The following is a 21,788-nucleotide window of genomic DNA, read 5'->3' as shown; positions in this document are numbered from 1 at the left end:
CCAATGAATGTAGTGTTGGGGCTTACTAGGCATGTTCAGCATCAAATAAGATGTACTCTACCCACAGCATTTATATTCACTAAGCAGTGAAGAATTTCATTTTCATGCACATTAATTTATCATATCTCCATACTTTACTGGTGCTTGTCTTGAAAATTGACAGCTTAGCTGTCAAGTCTATTTTAGCCTCAAATACGTGCCAGGATTTAAAGACAGCTCAGATATTCTATGCTAATACTGAAAGCAAGATTAAGATGGACAAAACAGACTCCAAATTAGCTCTATGAAATAGATACGGCTAATAAAGACTGCATGCCTTTTAAAAAAATCATGGTTTAAGAATCAAGTCTATATTTTGCTCTTCTAGTTTAAAGGAAGTTTCATGTATCAGCTAGTCAGTGTCGATGTAATGCTAAATAAAAACATTTAATTTCAAGAGGCAAGAATATTTGGAATTTCAATATGCTCTTTGTTCTTGGGCAGCTGATATCTCCCTCTACATCTATTTAGGGTAATCACATGAATATATTTCATAGAGCTGCCAAAAGGGATGCAAACCAAATATTCTTCCTCTTTTTGATTTAGGACAAGTTTTTCCTGTTTCCCATTTGGCATTGCCCATACACACCAGCAAAACAAAACCTAGTAAGAAAAACATTCATGCAGTCCTTTAACTTTGCCTTTAACGAGCACAAATGGTGCATCAGGTAGCAATAAAAAAGCTGCAGAAAGGATGGTCGTAAGATTTATAGACAGTCCACAAAGCTGCTACTGTGTTGAATGATCATGTTATAAAACTATTTGCTTTTTGCCAGCGACCAGCACCAAACTGGATGCTACTAAACATGTCAAAAAAATCAGGAGACACCTTGTAATCAAATTTAAATAGGTCAAACCTTGGTTCCATGCACCCAAGCAAAGTTTTCGTTTTTAAATTGGTTGGGCTGCTTTTAGAACATGGTTGCTTAGTATCTCTCCACAATAAAATGTAACAATCAGTCATTACAAGAGGTCAGTCAGAATCTAGTGCAGGAGCAGGAAGGGAGTAGCTTCCTCCAGCTCACAGCAAGTATGCCATGTAATTACAATAAGCAAACTTAGGACTGTTCTCTTTTATAGAAGAATTATTGCTAGTGCCAATATCTTTTTGAAAACTGGTCCAACTGCCAGCCTTTTGAATTTAATTGATAGCTAGGTGGTCACCTTGCTAAAGCCACCACTATGTGCGACACTAATTAACCATCCTTTGGCTCTCATTATAGAGACCAATGAATGAATGGGCCACATATTGACATGATTCCTGTTATCAGTTCCTGACTTTTCCCTCAGCCCAGGAACCATCTGGGTAGGTTCTATCAGGTGCTGGAATAGGAAAGAACTAGCTTGCAGCCAAAATGTCTGGCAGAAGTTTGCACTCTTTAAAAGAGGCTGCAGGCAGATCACATTTGCCAATGTGCAAGGTTACTAAAACTGGAAGAATCCATAAATTCAGCATAGATGCTTGAGGGGTTACAGTCCTTTCTTACCCACGCACCCCATGAGAATTCAAGGTGTAGTTAAAAAGCAAGAAATACCACACACAAAAAGGCTGTTCCCTGATAACCATGATAATATTTCATGGGAATGCCTCAAAAAGGAAGCTGTATGTTTTGCCCTGGAGCTGAGAGCCTTAGCTCAGTAAATAGCAACCTGTTCCTTAGGATCACCATTAATGGGCTCCAGAGGGTTGGGGGAAGGGTTTTGTCCAATCTGTCCCCCAGACAGAAGGGCTAATGGAATTAAAGTCAGCTTCCACAGTATAGCCAAAGGTCAGCTTAAAGTACGCAATTCCAGCTACATGAAAACATAGCTGGAGTCAATGTAAAAGCTTTGGTGCCGTCCTCACAGTGGGAAGTCAATGAAAGAAACATTCCTGTTGACTTCCCTTGCTCCTCCTTGCAAGGAGTAGGAGTTCCAGTGTAAACAGGGTCACCCTTAGCATTTGATTTAGCAAGTCTTTACTAGACCTGCTAAATCAAACTTGAGAGATACAGCGTTGATCTTCTGGGCAGGGAAGATGTGGCTTTAGAAAGGATAATTTGTGAAGAGAATGGACAACATACAAAATAGAATGGGGTGAAACTAGAGAGACTCTCCATAGCTTCGGAAACAGAAAGACCTCATCTCTCGTTCCTTTCAATCTCATAATGTTAGTCAGAGCTATTGTTAAGCAAAACGGAAGCATACTGGGTGAAGTTTCATTTTCAAAAAATGTGGCAAAGCTAGATATAAACATCACATGCTGATAAGCAGAAAGCAAGAGAGCATTTCCCTGTCACTCACTCTTGAAATAGGTTTGAAGAGCCATTCTATTTTCAAATATATTTTTGCAGATACTTTTTGCTTTTTCTAATGTGAATTTTGAGCTTGACCAAAGTCCACTGAAGTTAATGGAAATACAACCTACAGACAAAAATCAAATGAGTTCTACACTGTGTGGGTTTGGGATTTTTCAAAAGTTTGATGCGTTAGGCACCCAAATTGTATTAAAATTCAATGAGATTTAGGAGCTTCACCTTCAGCCCTTTAAAAAATCCCCAGTTGAATACTTCATGATTTCACACAAGAGGAGAGATAAAACCATGTTTATATCTTGGCTAATCTTGACAACTAGCAAAACTGTACACAATAAGTAACTTTCCTATTCAAAAGTTGTACTCTCATCCTAGTTACAGTTTTTTAACAGCTTAAAATTACTCCATGTATGTTCCTTGTGGACCATGCAAAACACTATCCATTCCTGCAATGTGGCCTAACAAGCATGCTGTTAAATGCTGTTGGACAGAAATTACATTTATTTGTGCATCTATCATCACACCACCAATTTGCAAGAAGGAAAATAGCGATGCTAATGAACTCATTACCACCAGTGGAGTTTATAAAAAAAAGCAATGATCAGCCATTTGGACAATTGCAAAGGGAGCTTGCTTATGTGACATGTCTACAGCAGTCTGGGAGAAGTAACTTTCCTGGCATGCGATTTTGTCAGTTTCACAACCATAGCAGCATAATAAAAGGAAAGGACGAAAGGTTGGACCCTGTTAACTCAAGTGTATATGCATTGTTTTTAAGAGAACCCCTTCTTCCCATTCCCAAAAAGAGGGACTCCTATTTTTGGCAGCCAGTAGTTTATGCTGTGGTATGACTTAACACATGGACACTAGTGTTCTCTCTCCTACTGTTCACATCAAACACTAGCATTAAAGTAATAGGGATATAGCCGTGTTAGTCTGGTGTAACTGAAACAAAAGACAGGACTATGCAGCACTTTAAAGACTCACAAGAGAGTTTATTAGGTGATGAGCTTCTGTGAGAAAGTGGGTCTGGTCCACGAAAGCTCATCACCTAATAAACCATCTTGTTAGTCTTTAAAGTGCTGTGTAGTTCTGTCTTTTGTTTCAGCATTAAAGTGTAATTAAGAGACAAGTCTTTTTGAGTTTCACATGACAGGTGCTGTCTGCATGGAGCACAGAGTAGGAATGTAATAGTGTAGTCAATTAACTGATAAGCAAAAGCATTTATGTTAATGCTATCAACTACACTCATTTCTCCCTCCCCCACTCTGCCAGTAAATTTTTTAACAGGGTAACCAGCAACCCAAATCAGTCCTAGCGCACACCAGGTCCGGGACCTATCCTTGCTGTGGCTCTGCATATAAGATGTATTAGGAGCCAGGTGGGCAGGCAGCCCAGCTCAGTTCAAACTCTTGTGGGATCTGGGAGTTCAACCTGTCCCCTCCCCCTGGACAGGGGCTGCTGCCACCCCATGCTGTGGCAGAGTGGGGGTGACAGACAGCCGGTCCACTAGGGGACTGGTTTTTAAACTGGCTCCCCTCATGGATCAGGTCCCTGCCTGGCACCCCACGCTGCTGCCTCTGATACAGGAGAGGGGATGGAGCGCTAGCTGCTGACCTTGTCCACGGGGACTACAGAATAGTCGACTAACTATAAAAATGTATGAGGTTAATGAAATATTCAATTAACTGACATTTAATGTCCCTAGCACAGAGACATGTTTGCTACTGCACTATCACCACCCCAAGGCCACATCAGATTTCAGCTGGCTGAAGAAGAAAAAAAAAAAAATCAAGAACCTCGCCATGTTCTTCACTCACCAAGTTCTACTATGATACCTAACAGCTACACAAAGCCACTTCTCAAGAAAAAGGTGGACTTGTGCTCCTCAAGTTAACAGTCTGGTTGAGTGGATTCCCTGAGTGAGAAGCAGTGATGGTGAAACAACGTCATGGGCTCAGAATCTTATTTGCAAGTGCTATACAGTCCTACTGGCCCAGACTAGATCTCACACCGCCATGACTGTCACCAGGCCTGCCAATGGGGTGTCAATGGAGCGGGGGGGAGGGAAGAGGGAGGGTAGAAGTTTAAGGGAGCAATCGCCCTGAGGCCTGGTGATTCAAAAGTGCCCCAGGCTTCCAGTTGCTACCACTGCTACTGCAGTTGAGGCCAGAGGCCTGGGTCATGCATGGCTCTAAAGGTTAGAGGGCAATTGCTATGCTCCAGGTGGCCCTGAGGGCTGGCTGCCCTGACCCCATCCCTTCTGGGAGCATGGAGTAAGCCTTCTGCATCTTGCCAGGGACCCACAGAGGATGTCAGCACCCCTGGAGGTCACTAGCATTCCCTTCTAGAATTCAACCAAGCAATGGAGCCAACAGACTCACTGGGCTTCTGGGCAAAGCAGGAGTAGGAAGCAGCTCTGCACCCCTGGAAGGGGTGGGGTCCCAGGCAGAAGGGGCAGAATAGGGGCTAGCCTTTCCCCTCCCCGTTCCCAGCAGCCCTCAGCATTGCCCAAAGCATGCCATGTGGGACTCCAACAGCGATTTAAAAATGCCTCCACTCAGGCCACCGCCACAGTAGCGACAGCTAGGAGTCTAGGGCCTTTATGAATCATCAGACCCAGGGATAATTGTTCCCTTTGCTTGACCTTGTCAGTGAGCCTGCAACCAAGAGCGAAGGGGCAGAGGGGGGAAAGGAGCCAACGAAGCTAGTAAACTAATTTAATCATTACTAGATTCCCTATATTTAAACTCTGCAGCTTTCAATAGTTTGGAAAACACTCACTTGAACCCCAAGGTTCCACAAAGTGAACATAAGGATTCTGCAAGAAAATTCCATTACAATAACATTTTATGATTAAAAAAAAATTAATTAATATTACGTGATTTTTTAAAAAATATGTGTAATTAAACTAAATGTTGGATCTCATGACCTTGTTTAGTATTTGTTTATTATTATCCTTACTTATTTGTGGTCTACTTTTTCAGCTCCATATCTTACACTGTTATTAGGGGTTCCGCAAAATTCTTTCAAGTTTAAAAGGGTTCTGGGACCAAATAAAATTGGGAAACACTGGCTTAGGGTATTAAATTCTTACATCTCTTCCAATCATGAAGCTACTAACATTACTAATTTCTTGTAATACAAAAAACCCCGCCTACAGATCTAATGTCAACATCTGAGTAAGTCACTCAAACTTATCTGAGGAAGTGGATTTTGCCCACGAAAGCTTTTATATACAGGCAGTCCCCGGGTTACATGGATCCGACTTACATCGGATCCCTACTTACAAACGGGGTGAGGCAACCCCACACTAGCTGCTTCCCCCCAGCAGACCAGGGAGACACGAAGCTAGCGCCCCCCCCACAGCAGACCAGGAAGACGCGGAGCGGCTTTTCTCAGCAGACACCTCAGCTTGAGAATAAAGGACTGAGGGAAGTGAGGTGTGGGAGAATAAAACTGATCTCTGGAGAAATGTTTGGCTAGAGTTTCCCCTACAATATGTACCAGTTCCGACTTACATACAAATTCAACTTAAGAACAAACCTACAGTCCCTATCTTGTACGTAACCCGAGGACTGCCTGTATAACAGTTGCCACAGGACTAAATGGGGTGTTATTTCAAGTACTAATCACTAACTTAATAAATATCAATGCAGAATTGCCAATGCAAGTGCAAATCAACAAATAAGACTGCTCTCATATTCCCTCTTTCCTGGTATTCTTCCAGCATTCGTTGTGTTCTCTTTATGCCTATTTATACATGTTCAAGCAAGAAGTAGATTAAGGCCCACATTTTTAAAAGATATTTAAGTGTTGCTGCATGCAGCACTTCAATGCCTAACTGATCGTTTTACAATGGGACTTAGGAACTTGGAGCTCAGATCCTGTTGACTCCCAAAACCTCTGAAAAAGACTTAAGCATTGCTCAAATCAGAGTTGAAACACCTAATATCTTTTAGAAATTTCTATTCCAAATTTCAACTTTTAACTATTTCACATCAAGGACTTCAAAACAAAACAAAGAAAGTTTACAAAAATATTTTATAAAGGATTTACCCCCCTTCTCCATCAGTTTTCATGTTCAAGGACAGCTGTACTGATTCTTCCTCCATCAATCTTCATGACTGTGCTGCTCATTCTTATGGAGGTAAACATAAAAAAAAATAGATTGAGCCAGTCTTCCTGACTGGAATCTATACCATTCAGTAACAGTTATTAATAGGAATACATACCAAGCTTCCTCACCGGCCAGGGAAGCCAAGGGACATACGTATATTCTTTAGAAATTGAAAGGATAACCAGTCAGAGTCCCCTGAACCAATTGCTAATTAGTTTTGAAAACAAGACACTGGAATAGATCATTTATTCATCTAGCCTTGAATCCTGTCCTCTAGAGTTTTATTACTTCATGAAGCTTAAGGATAGCAGAAATCTTTAATACTGGGACTATCCATAAGGAATCAATACACAAAGATTATTAAACAACATTGTGTTTGGTAGTTTTGGTAACAAAGTTAAACAGAATTATAGTCAGATTAGACATCTTTAGAAGGCAGCATAAATTCTGTTCCATAGATAAATTGTGCAAGGGAGGACCAGGTTGTTTCTTGCCCTTTTCATGAGATACAACACACAAATACGCTATATCTCGCACACCACACACAACCAATGGCTAAACACTACCCTTTTCAGTATCCAATTCTAGGCCTCCTTTAAGAGATGGAGGTCTTGCACTATAGTCCAGAATAGTCGGAACACAGAACATTCCCTCCATCACCTGTTCCTAGCCCCATTATATCCCTAGGCCTGAGCTATGCAAAAGGGCAACACAGGGTTGCTCTGCCAGCAGAATAGATGTTTTATATAAGGTATATTCATGGGGGTAATGTTCTGTTCTTTTAGGGTAGGTCTACATTTGCTCCCAAGTTCAAGCTAGAGATGCAAATGTAGCTGACTGAAATTGTTAATGAAGTGAGGATTTAAATATCCTGCTCTTCATTAGCATACTCTCGCCCGCGTGTTATTCCGCTCGCCAGCTGATTCGAACCAAGAAGTGCGCTCCGGGACGCGTTAGTTCGAATCAAACCCCTTGGTTCAAACTAATGTTACTCCTCATTTTTTGATCGTTAAAAAAAAAAAAAAAAATGAGGAGTAACGTTAGTTCGAACCAAGGGGTTTGATTTGAACTAATGCATCCCGGAGTGCACTTCCTGGTTCGAATCAGCTGGCGAGCGGAATGATGTGCAGGCAAGATTACGCTAATGAAGCATGGGATATTTAAATCACGGCTTCATTAGCAATTTCGGTCAGCTACATTTGCATCCCTAGTTCGAACTAGGGAGCAAGTGTAGACGTACCCTTGATGAGCAGTGGACAGTGGACTGTTGAGAGAGGACAGAATTAAGTCCTGTGTATTACTATAACTCACTGAAATACAGAGTTGAGAACTATTGTATTAATAAAATGAGCAGTATACTGAAAACTAATAGTTACCTCTTTAATAAGAGCTTATTTCAAAGAAAGGCTTTAAAATTACCTTGTAATCTTTATGTGTTAGGGACCATGCGTTTTTATATGTTTGTTTACTACATATAGCAGTGAGGCCATGAACCTGATAAAGCATTTTGATAATATATCTTTATTGGGTGAACAAATAAACAAACACTCCAATGGAATATTAGGAAATCTATATTTGCCACACTTCAGAGTGCTGCAAGAGAAACATCCATTCTTGCCTCTGTATTGGAAACTTGCATATTAGTCTTCTAGGTAACAAAGCAGCCACAGTTTGCAAAACTGGATTCTTTTAAGAGGGTCAATGACATTGTCCAGTAGGGAATGTCCGTCAGATTCTAAAGAACCACATATGTCTTCCTGTTACATTTTAAGTTCATAATGTAGGCTAAGGTAACTTTGTAGACTCTATTAATAGAAGTTCAAGTTGTTTTTATTTCAACAACTGTTTGGGTTTAACAAATTCCCCCACAGTATGTGCAATCCAAATGCCCCCACATTATAGTAGTGCATGATCATCTGACAGTGAAACGATTTAAGATCTGATATTCAACAAACCTATTTTCATTGTCCACGCAGAATGCAATGTTAGACATAAACAAGCCATGTTAAGTGAAGGAAGAGTCAGATTGAAGTTCTTTCAGTTTTAATACGCTAAAAATAACAACACTAGCATTAGATTACAGGTTATAATATTTACATACTTTTAACCGAATTATGTCTTTAATGAACAGCTTACTTCATTGGGGAAAAACAACAAAATGCAATGCTGACAGTTACTATGTAACAGTAACATTCTCCAGCATCCACAATAAAAAGCTGCGCTATGGTGACCTGTTACATTGGAAACATAGCAGATGGTACCATATTTGACAACAATGAAGAAGTTAACAGTGGAAAATTTTAATGATTTTTAAAAGGAAATTAGAAACAACGCAGAGAAACTAAACAGTTCTTTTAAACAAATTGAACTACGTAGCTGATGTAGATATAAACTGCCCATGAAAGCTTATGCTCCAGCACTTCGGTTAGTCTATAAGGTGCCACAGGACTCCTCGCCGCTTTTGCAGATTCAGACTAACACGGCTACCCCTCTGATACAAAAAATAGTAGTGTTCCTTTCCATTGTTCTATCATAACAGCAGCAGAATGTGGCAGAACAAAAGACAACTTTAAAATTCAATCTCTAAAGACCTTTCTAAAACTCAGAAATTTTACTTAAAAAATCCCATAGATACGACCATTGAAATGCTGGTATTAAAAGATATGCTGCTTCTAATACCATTCAAAGCAGATCTACTTGACATTGTATTTTAAGAAAAAGCAAACTGTCTATAACAAAACTCCTAATACTGCCCACACAAATGGAGGGCAATGTCTTGTGTGAACTAGGCCAGAACCTCCTAGTCTACAGTAAAAGACAAGCTTTTATTTTTTTTTAAAGACTTTTAAAAATCAATAGAGCTTTCAAGTCATTTTCATACTTGGGATGTAATAGTATAGTCGATTAACCGATAAGCAAATGCTTATAGGTTAATGGGATAGACTATACACATTTCTCCCTCCACAACTTGCCAGTACAAGTAATTTCTTTAGCAGGTTGGCCAGGAGTCTGTCTCAATCCTGGCATGAACCAGAACTGGGACCTACCCCTGTTGTGGCTCTGCACTTAAAGTGTATTAGGATCCAGGCAGGCAGGCAGGCAGCCCGGCTCAGTTCTGGCTTGTCCCAGGTCTGGAAGTTCAGACTTACCATAGACAGAGGCTGCTGCCATCCCATGCTGCTGCCTCTTTATCACAGGCAGCAGCACAGAGCGACAGGCAACCGGTCCATGAGGGGAGCTGGTTTTTAAACTGGCTCCCCTGGAGAACCAGCTTTATCTGGCACCCTGCACTGCTGTCTCTGATACAGAGAGTTCTTCAGGAATGAGGCTGATGTGCACTGGCTGTCAGCCTCACCCCCAGGGACTATCGAATAGTCGACTGACCGATAAGAATTCTTGAGGTTACTCGACTATTCAATTAACTGGTATTTAATCTCCCTATTTCATACATGCAATATATACAACAAAACAGGGCATAATCCAAATCCCCCTTGACTCTCTGTTAGACCAGTCAATGCAAGTAACTGCCTAATTACTCTTGATTTTATAAGGGCCCTTTGCAGACACTGCAATTCACAACCTACCTCACCATTTTGCTTGTTTGTTGACTCTGCAAATCATAATGCTGCAAATCTCCAAGCCTCAAAGACTTCCTCTTTAATACTGGAATGTCACAGATCCAGTTAAATGCCACCTCTCTGGCATACACTAGACCATTGTGAAGTGATCCAGTTGCTGAAACCCTGTGTGTTTTAGGACTTTGGCACCTGAAAGGAACAGATTTTCAAGGTGCACATTTTTTATTTGGTACTCTCAACTGAGAGTTCAGACCATGCAGCCCCCTATCCATGGAACCAGTGCTGGCCCATGAAACTTACCTCCATAGCTTAAACACACCCTCACCCAGAACTCCACAAAATGAGAACATTCTGGGTTACATCTATAATGTGTGCATTCTTGAAGAGATAAATGTCTGATGTGCACACAATGCACACAATTCTGAACCACCACTGCTTTCTTTAATAGCGCAAGAAATGCTGATCTCCATTTCCCGGTCTCCATTTCCTCATCAATGCAGGGCACTCTTCTGGCTAAGACTAGCATTGCTTTTTTGCATTGCATGGTTTGGGCTCTGAAACATGGGGTCTTTGTACACCCAACTTGCCTCCTCTGATCTTGACTGATCCATCCCTATCTATATGTGTTTCTCTCTGTTGCCTTCATCTTTGTCCTGCTTGAAAGTTTTCCATTTTCTCCACTCCTTTAGACAAGGGAAGAGAAACCCAATGTACCAAGATACTTCAACCTGAATAGACAGATGGCTACTGAGTTTTGATGATATGTCTCTGCACCTGAATGTAATGGTGCATACATACAAACATTCATGATATAGAAATTTTTATAACTTCATATCAGAATTCATAAATTGTAGATAGGTTCCCCAAATCATCACACTGGTATTGAGCACTGTGTGATATGGGATGCTACACTAGCTAAATCCTTAGGTCTACTACAGTTCCTAAACAACAGTCTGAAAATATCAAAACCAAATGTATTAATTTGAGAGAAACACACCCACACTGCAAGTCTGGACAAGGAACATAAACATATAATATTATTATTAAAAAAGTTTTTTAGCAACTAACGCTGCAAATACATGGAATTTGAAACCTGACTTGAGCATTTGCAAATTTTAATTTGTAAACATGAAACTTGCTCTTGAGCCACATTTATATTTACACAGCCCATTTATTAAACACATCCCAATTATTCAGGCTAGCTGTTTTATTAAAACTGACACCCAAGAATAAATTTTGCCATTCACTGTATCAAGCTAACAGTTGCTATTTATCCATACATATGTGGACTTAGTGTAGTGGAAACACAGTGAGTTAGTTCTAAAGAATTAAGGTATATTTAGCAAGTGTGGTTCAGAGCATAAGGCATGGGAATGAGAGAAAACCCAAGTTCTATTGTTGACTAAGGATGTTAAGAAATGGGTAACTGGTTAATTGTGTACTCAGTATAATCTGTATCAACTACATGATTAGTCTATAAGCTCTGTCCCAGTTTGGGCCAGGTCCAGGAGCTACCCCACTGTGGCTCTGCAGTTTAAATGTAATAGGGGCTGGGCCCAAAGGCAGCCCAGCTTCCTACTACATTTAAACTGCAGATCCATGGTGGGGATAGGTCCCAGGCCCAACCTGAACAGGGACTAGGACTGCTGCACCTCTGTATTTTAAATGTAGCAAGAACATGGCAACTATTACCAGGGGGTGGCAGGTTTATATAATTTTTGGTGGTGCCCCATTAGCCATACCCCGACCCGTTAACCACGCCCCTGACTCCCATTAGCCACACCCCCTGACCTGTTAACCACGCCCCTGACCCCCATTAGCCACACTCCTTGAACCCCGTCAACCAGCCCTGTGGAGGTAACATGCTCGGGGCAAGATGGACACATGACCAGAAGTAAAAGGTGTCAAGTCACCCCTCTCGAAGGACTTTTCCCACCATCCTCCTACCAACAGGGATTAGTCTGGCACCACCTACCCCCCCTCATGTAACTATCCTGCAATTGCATTAACTCACTGTGTGTGACATTAACTCAGGAGGCAGCGAGGCTGGGGGAAGTGTTCCTTCTAAGGCTATGTCTACACTCACGGCTTCTTGCGCAAGTACAGCCGTTCTTGGGCAAGAACCCGCAGAGCATCCACTCTGCCTGCCTGCTCTTGTGCAAGGAATTTACACTACGGCGTGGAGAGAGAGCGTCTTATGCAAGAGCTATGCTCTTTTCTAACAGGTGTAAGCTCTCTTGTGCAAGAGGACAGTGTGGACACTCGGCAGGGATTTCTTGCACAAGAAACTCCTATGGCTAAAATGGCCATCAGAGCTTTCTTGAGCAAGAGAGGGTCCACACTGCCATGGATGCTCTTGCACAAAAGCACAGCTCATACATGGCAGTGTGGACGTGATCTTCCACAAGAGTTCTTGCACAAGAAGCCGCCAGTGTAGACATAGCCTAAGAGTTTCCTCCCATGAGCAGAATGAATTTTGTGTTGTGCACCAGTACTGAGTTCATGTGGCTTGTTTGGATGTGCCACTGTGGCACCCAAGTTATTAATAAATATCTTATAAACCACTACCTTTTCTCTCTGCTGCCATGTCTCCTCCCCTTGCTCCATCAGCTCCCCTGGTGCCTGCTGCCCCCCCAACCCCTCACCCACCTCTGCTGTCCTGACTCCTGCCCTTCTCACTGCCCCCCCCTTCATCAGCCCTTCTCTCCCCCGTGACCACTCCTCCAGTAGCCCCACTCTGATCATGAGTGCTATCCCTGCCTCTCTCCAGGGGTGCTGGTCCCCCCCTGCAGGTGTCTGCCCTTCTCCTTCACCCCCAGAATCCCCTGGTACCTGCACCTTCCCTTACCCCTGCACCCTCCTGGTGCCTCCTCCTTCCCTCACTGCCCCTGCTCCCTTTGCGCTCTTTTTCCCTGATGCCTATCCCTTCACCACCCTCTGCCCTATTCCCCTCATGCCACTGTGCCCTCTCACATGCCTTGCTCTATCTCTGCCTTCCTCATGCCCACCCCTTCTTTCAAGCCTTCTCCCAGCACCTCCCCTCACCCCTCTAGCCCCCAATGCCCTAACCCTCTCCTTTCTAAGCCTCACCCTGTCCAGGGCCGGATTAAGACCTTTAGAGGCACTAAGCACTGAAAAGATTATGGTGGGCCCCCCCTTATGTAATTCAAAATAAAAACAACACTATACTGTCAAATCTTTTTTTTTTTTTTGGTGCCCCTGCTTTGCTGATGCCCTAAGCACGTGCTTAGTCTGCCTATTGGGTAATCCAGCCCTGAGTCCCCCCTCCCACTGACACCTTCCCTCCTGCCCTTTCCCCCTGGCATTTGTCTCTCCTGCACTCTGTCCCTTGGTAATTGCCCCTTTCTTCTCCTGACCTGCCCCCCTCCCCTCAGCACAAGCCCCTTCCTCTTCCACCCCTTCTGCCTATTTTTCCCCCTCCCCTATCTTCTGCCTTCCAGTTTGCAGGGCTGGAGTCTGCAATCAGGCCCTGTCGCCCCTCTGTCCGTTGAGTGGGTATAGGCCGCTCTGGCGTCCGCTGCCCGTTCCTTCTGGGGCTGCGGAGTCTGGGTGTCCGCCCCGCAGGGTTGCCTGCTGGGTCCCGGCTGCTGCAGGAAGGTGAGTGCTTCCCTGAGTGTGGGGGGCAGGCCCAGGCCCCAGCCCCACTTCCTTCTCCTTGCCTGCCACAATGCTGTCATTTAATATACCTGGCGAGTGGCATGAGCATGTGCTGCAAGGGTGTGGGGGCAGGACTGGCTCACCGCACCCACTCGCTGCATCCCATCACTCTTGTCTGGTGCGCAGTGTGCGCATGCGCTGCGAGGGCACCGGGGTGGTGCTGGCCTACCGCGGCAGCTTGCTGTGGTGTCCACGGGGGCGGGGAGGAGAGGACGCGCTGGCAGGTGGGGGCCGGGGCCCACTCCAGGTAGGACCGGGGGAGAGACCCAGCTCCAAATATTGGTGGAGCAGGGCCCCCAGCTCTGAATATTGAGCCCATATAACTCACCGCCCATGGCTCTTACTACACTTGAAATGCAGAGATGCAGTTATCTGAGACCCAGCATGAGCCTCCCCTGACTCACTCCAGAGGTAGTGTTGGAGGGGACAAGCTTTAAGCCAGCTCCTCCCAGCACTGGCTCCTGCTCTCCTCCCCCTATTGCCTCTGATACAGAGGAAGCAAGGGGGGGAAGCAAGTACTTGAGTAGTCAACCTGACTACCTCTTAAGCCTAAGCTTATCGGATAGTCAATTACTCAACTAATCAACTTCTTCTATTGATTTATTGTGTAACCTTGGGCATGTCATTTACCCTATCTGTGCTCATTTCCCTGCACTCCAAAAGTGGTGCTTACAAAAAAAAAAAAAAAAACCAGAGATCCAGTTAAAAAGTGCTTTAGAGGTGTAACAGTCTATTGCTGGAGGCCAAGTTATTTCTATTCTTATACCTGTGCAACATTGCTGGAGTAAATGAATGCAGAGAATGTAAATTAAGGATGAATTTAGACCCTACTCTTTTAATATAGAAATTGTTGAATTGAGATTAGAAAGTTAAATGCAGTGAGAAGCATTAGTTTTTCTCTATGTTCCCCTCTTTCTTTTTAAAGTGGCCTTTTCTCTTAATAGGGAGATTAGAGTGTCCCACTTAGAGGATTACTCTACGGGCTTGTTTACATGGTGGGGTTATAGGCTTTGCAGGAGTGTGATAGCTAAAGCATGCTAAATTGTTATGCATGAATTGGTCCACATTGACCTCACTGGTGTAGCAAGGAACCATCAGCATACTTCAACAGCATACTGGGCAGTTTCAAACAGTAGTTTGTTAAAATGAGCCAGCAGGATCTGGCCTACTGGCATGCAACCCTTCAGTACGTTTTAGAAATCATACACCCATAAAGACTCATTACATCACCAGGTAAACAAACTCTACAGCCGCAAAGCAGTGGAGTCAAAGGTTGATCCTCAATGGCAACTAACTATATTCTAAGAGAGGGACTTTCCCGAATGTTAAAATGCAACCTCTCTCACTACTAAGCAGCTGGACTCTGCTAATTCACAAGTAAGTGAGTTCTAGAGTTATCACTGCTACAAACTGCTGTGGTAAGTAAAACGAAAAGGACATCATACTTTGTCAAAGAATTCAGAGGGGTAGCTGAGTTAGTCTGCAAGTCATTGCCAGAGAATGGATGAGATTTAAGCCTATTATCCTTTCATATCCAAGAGTCACTTTTAGTGGTCCATATTATATATAATGACATTCACTGCATATTCTAAAAGTAATTTGGCAATTAATGGATAAAATTAAAACTATGTTAATGAGCCAATGATAACAAATAATATTGCTGTTAATTCACACATTTTCTTTCAGCTCTGAAGTAGTAATTTAATCTGCTATATTTATCTCTTAGTTTTAACAATATACAAACTAGAAGACAGTAGAAAGTAAAGCTTTCTTTCTCATTATTATGTATCACTTTTACAATAAACTATGGATACAGGGAATTGTGCTTAACTACCAGACTGATGCATGGAACTCAAATATGCTGCTGTTCTGAGCACAGTTGCCTGTCAGTCAAATGGATGCCTGTCTACCAATGCCCCTAAAGAGTTGCATTCTGTTTTTAGCCATTGAAGTATGACAGTGACATTTATTTGACCGTCAGGAGGTTGTTTTACCCTAGGCACTTTGTTGTGTTTTTAAATTGAATTTGAGTTATATTATTTGAAATGGAAGGAATTTCAGGAAACACAATCTAAGATAGTATTTGTGTCAAAGGCAGATGGTCTAACCTTCTTCCTAGCAATGATGGAAAATGCACAGTGTTTCTAAATATGGTGTTTTAGAGATCTGGTTGCTGCACAGATTAAGGAAAGCAGAATGTTTCCAAACCATAAAAATACATTCTAATCAGAATAATGGTACTTAAAGTGAGAATGCTGTTTTAAAACAACATGCTAAAATAAAAGATAACATTTCTAAAAATATACACAAAAATCCTCCACAATTAAACAACTTTTGCAGTTTTGAAAATGGTTTGTAACAGACTCTAGCAGGCCCTAAAAATCTCCCATGTTACCTAGAAGCTCATTCCCAAAATTTTTGAGGGTCAGGATTTTTCATTTTATATGTATATGAGGGGCAGTGTCCCCTGCTCGCTATGCTCGCCAACCACCCTCTCTGGGAGTAGGCAGCCCTGGCTATCTCCCCCACAACTCCCTGGGAGGGCCAGGTCGAGGCCTAGAGCCCTGGCTCTCCCACCTCCAGCCACCAGGAAGGAGGGGGTTGAGCTGGACTGAGGCTGGCCAGGCTCTCTCCCCCATCTGGCCCCCAAAGGGTTGGGCTGGGACAAGGCTGGTCTGGCCCTTTGCCTCTGGAGGAGAGTGGGGGTGTGTGGCGCCCAGCCATCTCCCTCGGACCGCAAGGGGAGAGGTCATACTGCTCTGGCTGTGGGGGAGGCTCCACACAACTTCAACCCCACATTGGCAAGGGGCAACGCCACATGGCTCCCAGCAATGCCGTACATGTCCTGCACACTCCTCTCCCCCCAGCCAAGCCCTTGCAAAGCTCTGCGGATCCCGCACCTCCCTCCTCCAAGATACCATGGCTCCCACGCCCCTTCTTCCACCACCGGAGCCCCTGTGGCCCCACCTCTCTGCACCCAAGCCCATGCAGCTTCTGTGCACCCCCACTTCCCTCCACACAAGCCCCCAAGAGGCTGTGCAGCTCCTGAATGCCCCCACCTTTCCCACCCAAGCATTCACAAAGCTGTGCGGCTCCTGCACGCCCCGTCCAAGTGGTTATGCGGCTTCCCTGTGCCCCTCACCCCCCTACCCAAGCTCCTGCGCATCCCCTTCTCCCCTACCTGAGCCCCTCAGAGGTCATGTGGCTCCTGAACACACACCCTTGCCTAAGCCCTGCGCACTCCACCTAGCTCCCACTCGCCTCTCCCTCCCCACCCCACTCCGGAAAGCAGAGGAACTGCGCGGTTTAATTTAAATTCTGGCAGCCATCTTCCCATGTGGCAGCTGCCGGAGGGACGCTCGGGCTGGCAGAGTGCTGAGGAGGAGTTAAACGCCAGCCTGTGCAGCATGGAGCCGATAGGAGATCATGGAAGGTGGTACAAAGTAAGGCAGCCTCGTGGCCTCTCCCTGGAGTACTGGGGGAGCGGGAAAGCTGCATACTCCAGGAGTCACACAGCTCCTGCTATCCCAGGCCTTGTCAGAGCAGGTCGGAGAATGGACGAGGCCTCATGGCTTGTGGCTTCCACGGAGCACAGGGAAGGGGGAAGACACATATGGAGGGAGGAACTGCAGGACACAGAATGACACATGACATCACTCTGTTGTTCCTCAGGAAAAACCTTTTTAAAGTATAGTAAGAAATATATAAAATGCATGTATGCACATGCACCTCAGAAAATAAAAAAAACCCTTATGATACAAATTCTTAAACAAGAATGGTTATACTGGGTCACTCCAAAGTTCCATATAGCTCATTATCCTATCTTCTGACAATGGCCAATGCCTGGGACCCCCAGAGGGAATGTACAGACCACATAATCATCAAATGATCAACCGCTATGTCACCCTTTCCAATTTCTGGTAAGCAGAGGCTATCCCAGACCTGCCCCTTCTAGCTAATAACCATTTATTGATCTATCCTCCATGAACTTATCTGGTTCTTTTAATTTTATATTCTTGGCCTTAACAACATCCTCTGGTAAGGAGTTCCACAGGTTGACCTTTCATTGTATGAAGAAATACTTCCTTTTTTTGTTTTAAATCTGTTGCCTATCAATTTCATTTGGACCCCTATAGTTTTTATGTTCCAAGGAATAAACGTCGTTTATTTTTTCCACGCTAGTGATGGTTTTATAGCTCTCTATCATATCTTCCCTTTATCATTTATTTTCCAAACTGAGAAATCTCAGGTTCCTTAATCTCTCTGTGTGTAAAAATAATTCCATAGATAATAATTTCTTACTATTTAAAAAAGCCATAGTTTTCCTAAAAATAAGATTCAGGAGTGCAACTGGAAATCTGTATGACCAGAATAATAGGCAGTTAAAGGGACAGTCAACTTGATTTCTGACAAGTTTATATTACTTAAAAAGTAGACTAGTTATTACATCTGCCTTTGCATCTCACCTAGTGTGTGTGTACATGTTTTAAATATTCTTCGATTCCCTGTGCTATGGAAAACTGAGGAAGCAGCCAAATTGATTATACAAAAATGAACATAGAGAAGTCAATGGCATAGAGAGTAATTGGGACTACTCACATTTATATAGTTAAGGACATGTGTGAGTCCAGTGACTGGGACCTTAGCCCTGGTCTACACCCAAATCTTAGATAATCCTAACTATACTTAATTAACCTATCCTCCAGCAGACAGCCTAGATTGTGAGAAGAGCTCTTCTAAGGACCTAGCTACTGACTCTAAGGAGGGGGATTTATTACACAGCAACTGGGAAAACCCTTTTTTATTGTAATAAAAGACTATGCTAGGGCAATGTAGCTCAAGTGCAGCAGCTCTGTGAACACAGCCTAAATACACTGATGATATGTTGTCCAAGGACCTGATCCTGAATTCACCACTGTGATTGTAAGTGCCACAAGTGGAGCTTGTAACAATAGGATTAGAAGTGGTTTACACAGTGCCACAACCCGTGAAAATTAACAAGTGACATTAAAAAGCCAGTTCAAAGTATGCATGCAAATAACTTTTTTTTCCCCAAAAAATCAGTCTGAAAAGATGCATGCAAAATTTTGTGGAGAAATTGTTAATGGTAAACTTCTATTTTTGTAAATTACAAGGCATATTCAATGCTGTCTCAGTCTAGGACATGTAGAACCCTAAGTTTACAGTGAAATTGAATGGTAGTCCTGAATTATTTCAATGCACTGCAACATATGGATTGTATTCTGATTATAATGAACCCATTCTGTGAGAAGCTACTTTACCTGGAAATAATATACTCCAGAGATGTGCTCACTCTTGGATCAATGACAAGAAACACAAAACAGGCCAACCAGCAGAATAATAAACCCCAGAAGCAAAATAATTCCACATTTCAGGCAGTTGTTAGTAAGCCAAGAAAGTGAAAAAAATAAGTTATGGAAGAAGCCAGTGTATAAATCACAAAATAAAAAACTGGTGATATCCAACATCCTCCTAAATGAAAGGTAGGGAACTTTTTTGAGATTGGAGGCCTCTGACACACAGAAAAATCAATCTGGTGGCATACACAAGTGAGAGGAACCCAAACCAACCCTCACTGAGGTGAACCCCAACTGAGGAGAGACACTCCTCACATTCCCCTCACACACTAGAGCCTAGTGGAGCCCAGACTAGCAGACTTTGTGTGCTCCAGTCCCCACAGGGAGACAGTGAGGGGGCAGGAGTGCCAAAGTAGGATCTTCATTACTGGGGCGGGCTGAGCATCAGAGGCCAGATCCAGACAAGCCATGGACCGCCCACAGCCCCCAGGTTCCCCACCCCAGTCCTAGACCGTTTGAATCCTCCTCCAAGCCATCCTGCTTCAGGAACAAAGACTAAATTCTTCTCCTTCCAGCTTAACTTCAGACAAAAAGTAAGCCACAGGCTGACAATTCAACTCTCCTCAAATCATCTGAGGTGGGAGAACCTGAACTAAAATGTCCCACTGATATGAGGATCAGACTTTACCCCTCCCCCCACTCCTCATCCAGGAGCAAACACACACCACATCCTTATAGATTTCGCACCTGATAACACAGGGCGGATAGTGGAAACGCTTACAGTACAAAGGGGAAGAGAAAGGGGGGAGGGCACCAGAACCAAGAGGCAGCGCCGCCCTGCAGGGTTCAGCACGCGGTGCCGGCCCAGCTGCTCTGTGGTCTCCCCCACTCCCGGGCAGGCTGGAGAGAGGGAGGGAAGCGCTCACCATCGCGAAGCCGGACAGCAGCGCGGAAGTGCGGCTGGACGCTTTCAGCTTGGCCCGGCTCAGGTAGAGCTTCCGCCAGGACAGCGCCTGCATCGAGTGCTCGTTCAGGCTCATGGGCTCCGGCAGCGGCGGCTCACACCGGAGCGGGAAAGGAGAAGAGGAGCGAAGAGAAGGAGCCCGGCCCGGCTGCGAATCCCGGAGGCGCCTCCCACTGCCGCTTCTTCCTTCCGGCTGCAGAGGCAGCAGCTGCACCTAGCACCCCCTCAGCCGCGGCGCCGGCTCGGCTTCACTCCGACCCGCTCCGCGTGCCGGCCCCCGCCCCGCCTCCGGGGCGCCGCGCACAAGCCGAGCTGGCGCAGCCCGGCTTCTAGCCCTTCCCTTTCCGCCCTCAGCGGCCGCACGGCGCCGCCTGAGGGGCCTTCCCGCCTCGCCTGAGCCAGGACGCTGGCCGTAGCTAGGAGGGTCGCCTGGTCTGACTGTCGAGGGACAGCCCCTGGGATCAGGCCTCTGTCTTGGATTGGTGCCTGTTACTGCCACCTCCGTCCACGTTTCACCCTACCTGACCTTCCCGCCTCCTGCCAGTCAGGGTCGCCTAGGCTAGCGGCTCTGGTACTCCCTCCCCACCTTCATTGAGCGGGCCTTCCCCCAAATCCAGCCCCAGGACGTTACAGATGTATTTGTCATTGACCTTGATTTCCTCAGTTCGTTTTGAAAGTCAGGTTCAGGCTGTTTTCAGTAGGGAACAGAGCTGGGTACTGGCATTTAACACGTGGCAAGTTACAGCGCTTTAAAGCACCGGCGTGAACCAGGCTACAACGCTGGGAGTTACTTCCCTCAGTGGAGATGGTTTATAGAGCTCTGTGGAGATAGAAGAATGAGTATTCCCATCTACTGTACTTCTATAGCTGCAAAAAATGAGCCATGGATATCCACATTCATGGAAGTGGATATAAAAGAGAGATTCACAAATTTGCAGGGCTCTAATAGTTTACATAGAGCTCTCTCCCAGCGCTCTAATAGTGGCCACACTTTCAGTTTAAAGCATAGGCACAGCTATGCTTTAAACTTTTAAGTGCAGACATAGCCCTGGTTGGAGAGCTCTGAAAAAACAAAATTCAGCTTAAAGTGGCTCAAGTTGGACATCCACTTGTGGAAGTGGAAGCCTTGGAGCTGTAGAGATGAGTTTGGCAGGGAAGTTAGTTGGGTTGTCCTCTTTGATTGCTTTATGCTTTATTGTGGTGTTTACTACCAAGTGCTCAATTCATCCTAAGAATATACCAAGTGCTTAATTCATCCTAAAGCTAAGGCTATACTACATATCCCTGGTAGCAGTTTCTAGGCAATGTGGCACTTATACACTGCAGTGAAAAGCATGCAGTGTCCAGTTTATCATTTCTACACTGCAATTAAAAGCTTACAGATGGCCTATGCCACTGATTCAGGCTTGCTGGGCTCAGAGGCTGTTTAATTCAAGTCTAGAGGTTAAGGTTCCCCATGCTTCAACTGTGGACCTTCTAACTTCACAGGCCTTTAGAGACTGGACTTCAGTCCCAATCCAAATGTTATGCAAGAATTAAACAGCTCCTTATCCTGAGTCAGGTGGCATCAGCCAGGCACAATTAAAAATTGCAGTGTAGACATGCACCACAGTAGGTATAACTGCAAATGGCAGGAGGAAGCTTCTTTCCCTAGCCACCTGTGCCAGAGCTTTTTCCTGCAGTGAGGAAAGATGCCACTGGCAGGACACTACATTGCTAAATACAGCAGTGTAACGGGAAGGAATAGCTCTCTTCACCCTCAAGCAAAGCATGTGACCACAAGGTTTAGGCCTGTCT

General features: G+C 44.4%; 1 protein-coding gene across 2 annotated transcripts in view; it reads right to left on the bottom strand.

Annotated features, from left to right (window-relative positions):
• LOC102446257 (calcium release-activated calcium channel protein 1) overlaps positions 1-20,566 on the bottom strand; it is a 33,993-nt gene extending 13,427 nt beyond the window's left edge. The window contains exons 1-2 of one of the 2 annotated variants that reach the window (XM_006135980.4): positions 19,954-20,010; positions 6,393-6,474 (exon numbers count right to left, since the gene is read on the bottom strand). Coding sequence is in view for 1 of the 2 variants with exons in the window: in XM_006135979.4 (XP_006136041.2) it covers positions 19,954-20,067 (114 nt within the window). In the remaining variant the exon portion in view is untranslated. Of the gene's footprint in view, positions 1-6,392; positions 6,475-19,953 lie in introns of both variants that reach the window. The other variant, XM_006135979.4, reaches the window with a different exon arrangement.
• Between the last annotated feature and the right edge of the window lie 1,222 nt (positions 20,567-21,788).

Source organism: Pelodiscus sinensis, chromosome 15 (genome assembly GCF_049634645.1).
Source record: "Pelodiscus sinensis isolate JC-2024 chromosome 15, ASM4963464v1, whole genome shotgun sequence".
Lineage (NCBI taxonomy): Eukaryota > Metazoa > Chordata > Testudines > Trionychidae > Pelodiscus > Pelodiscus sinensis.
This window is presented reverse-complemented; position numbering and strand designations above follow the sequence as displayed.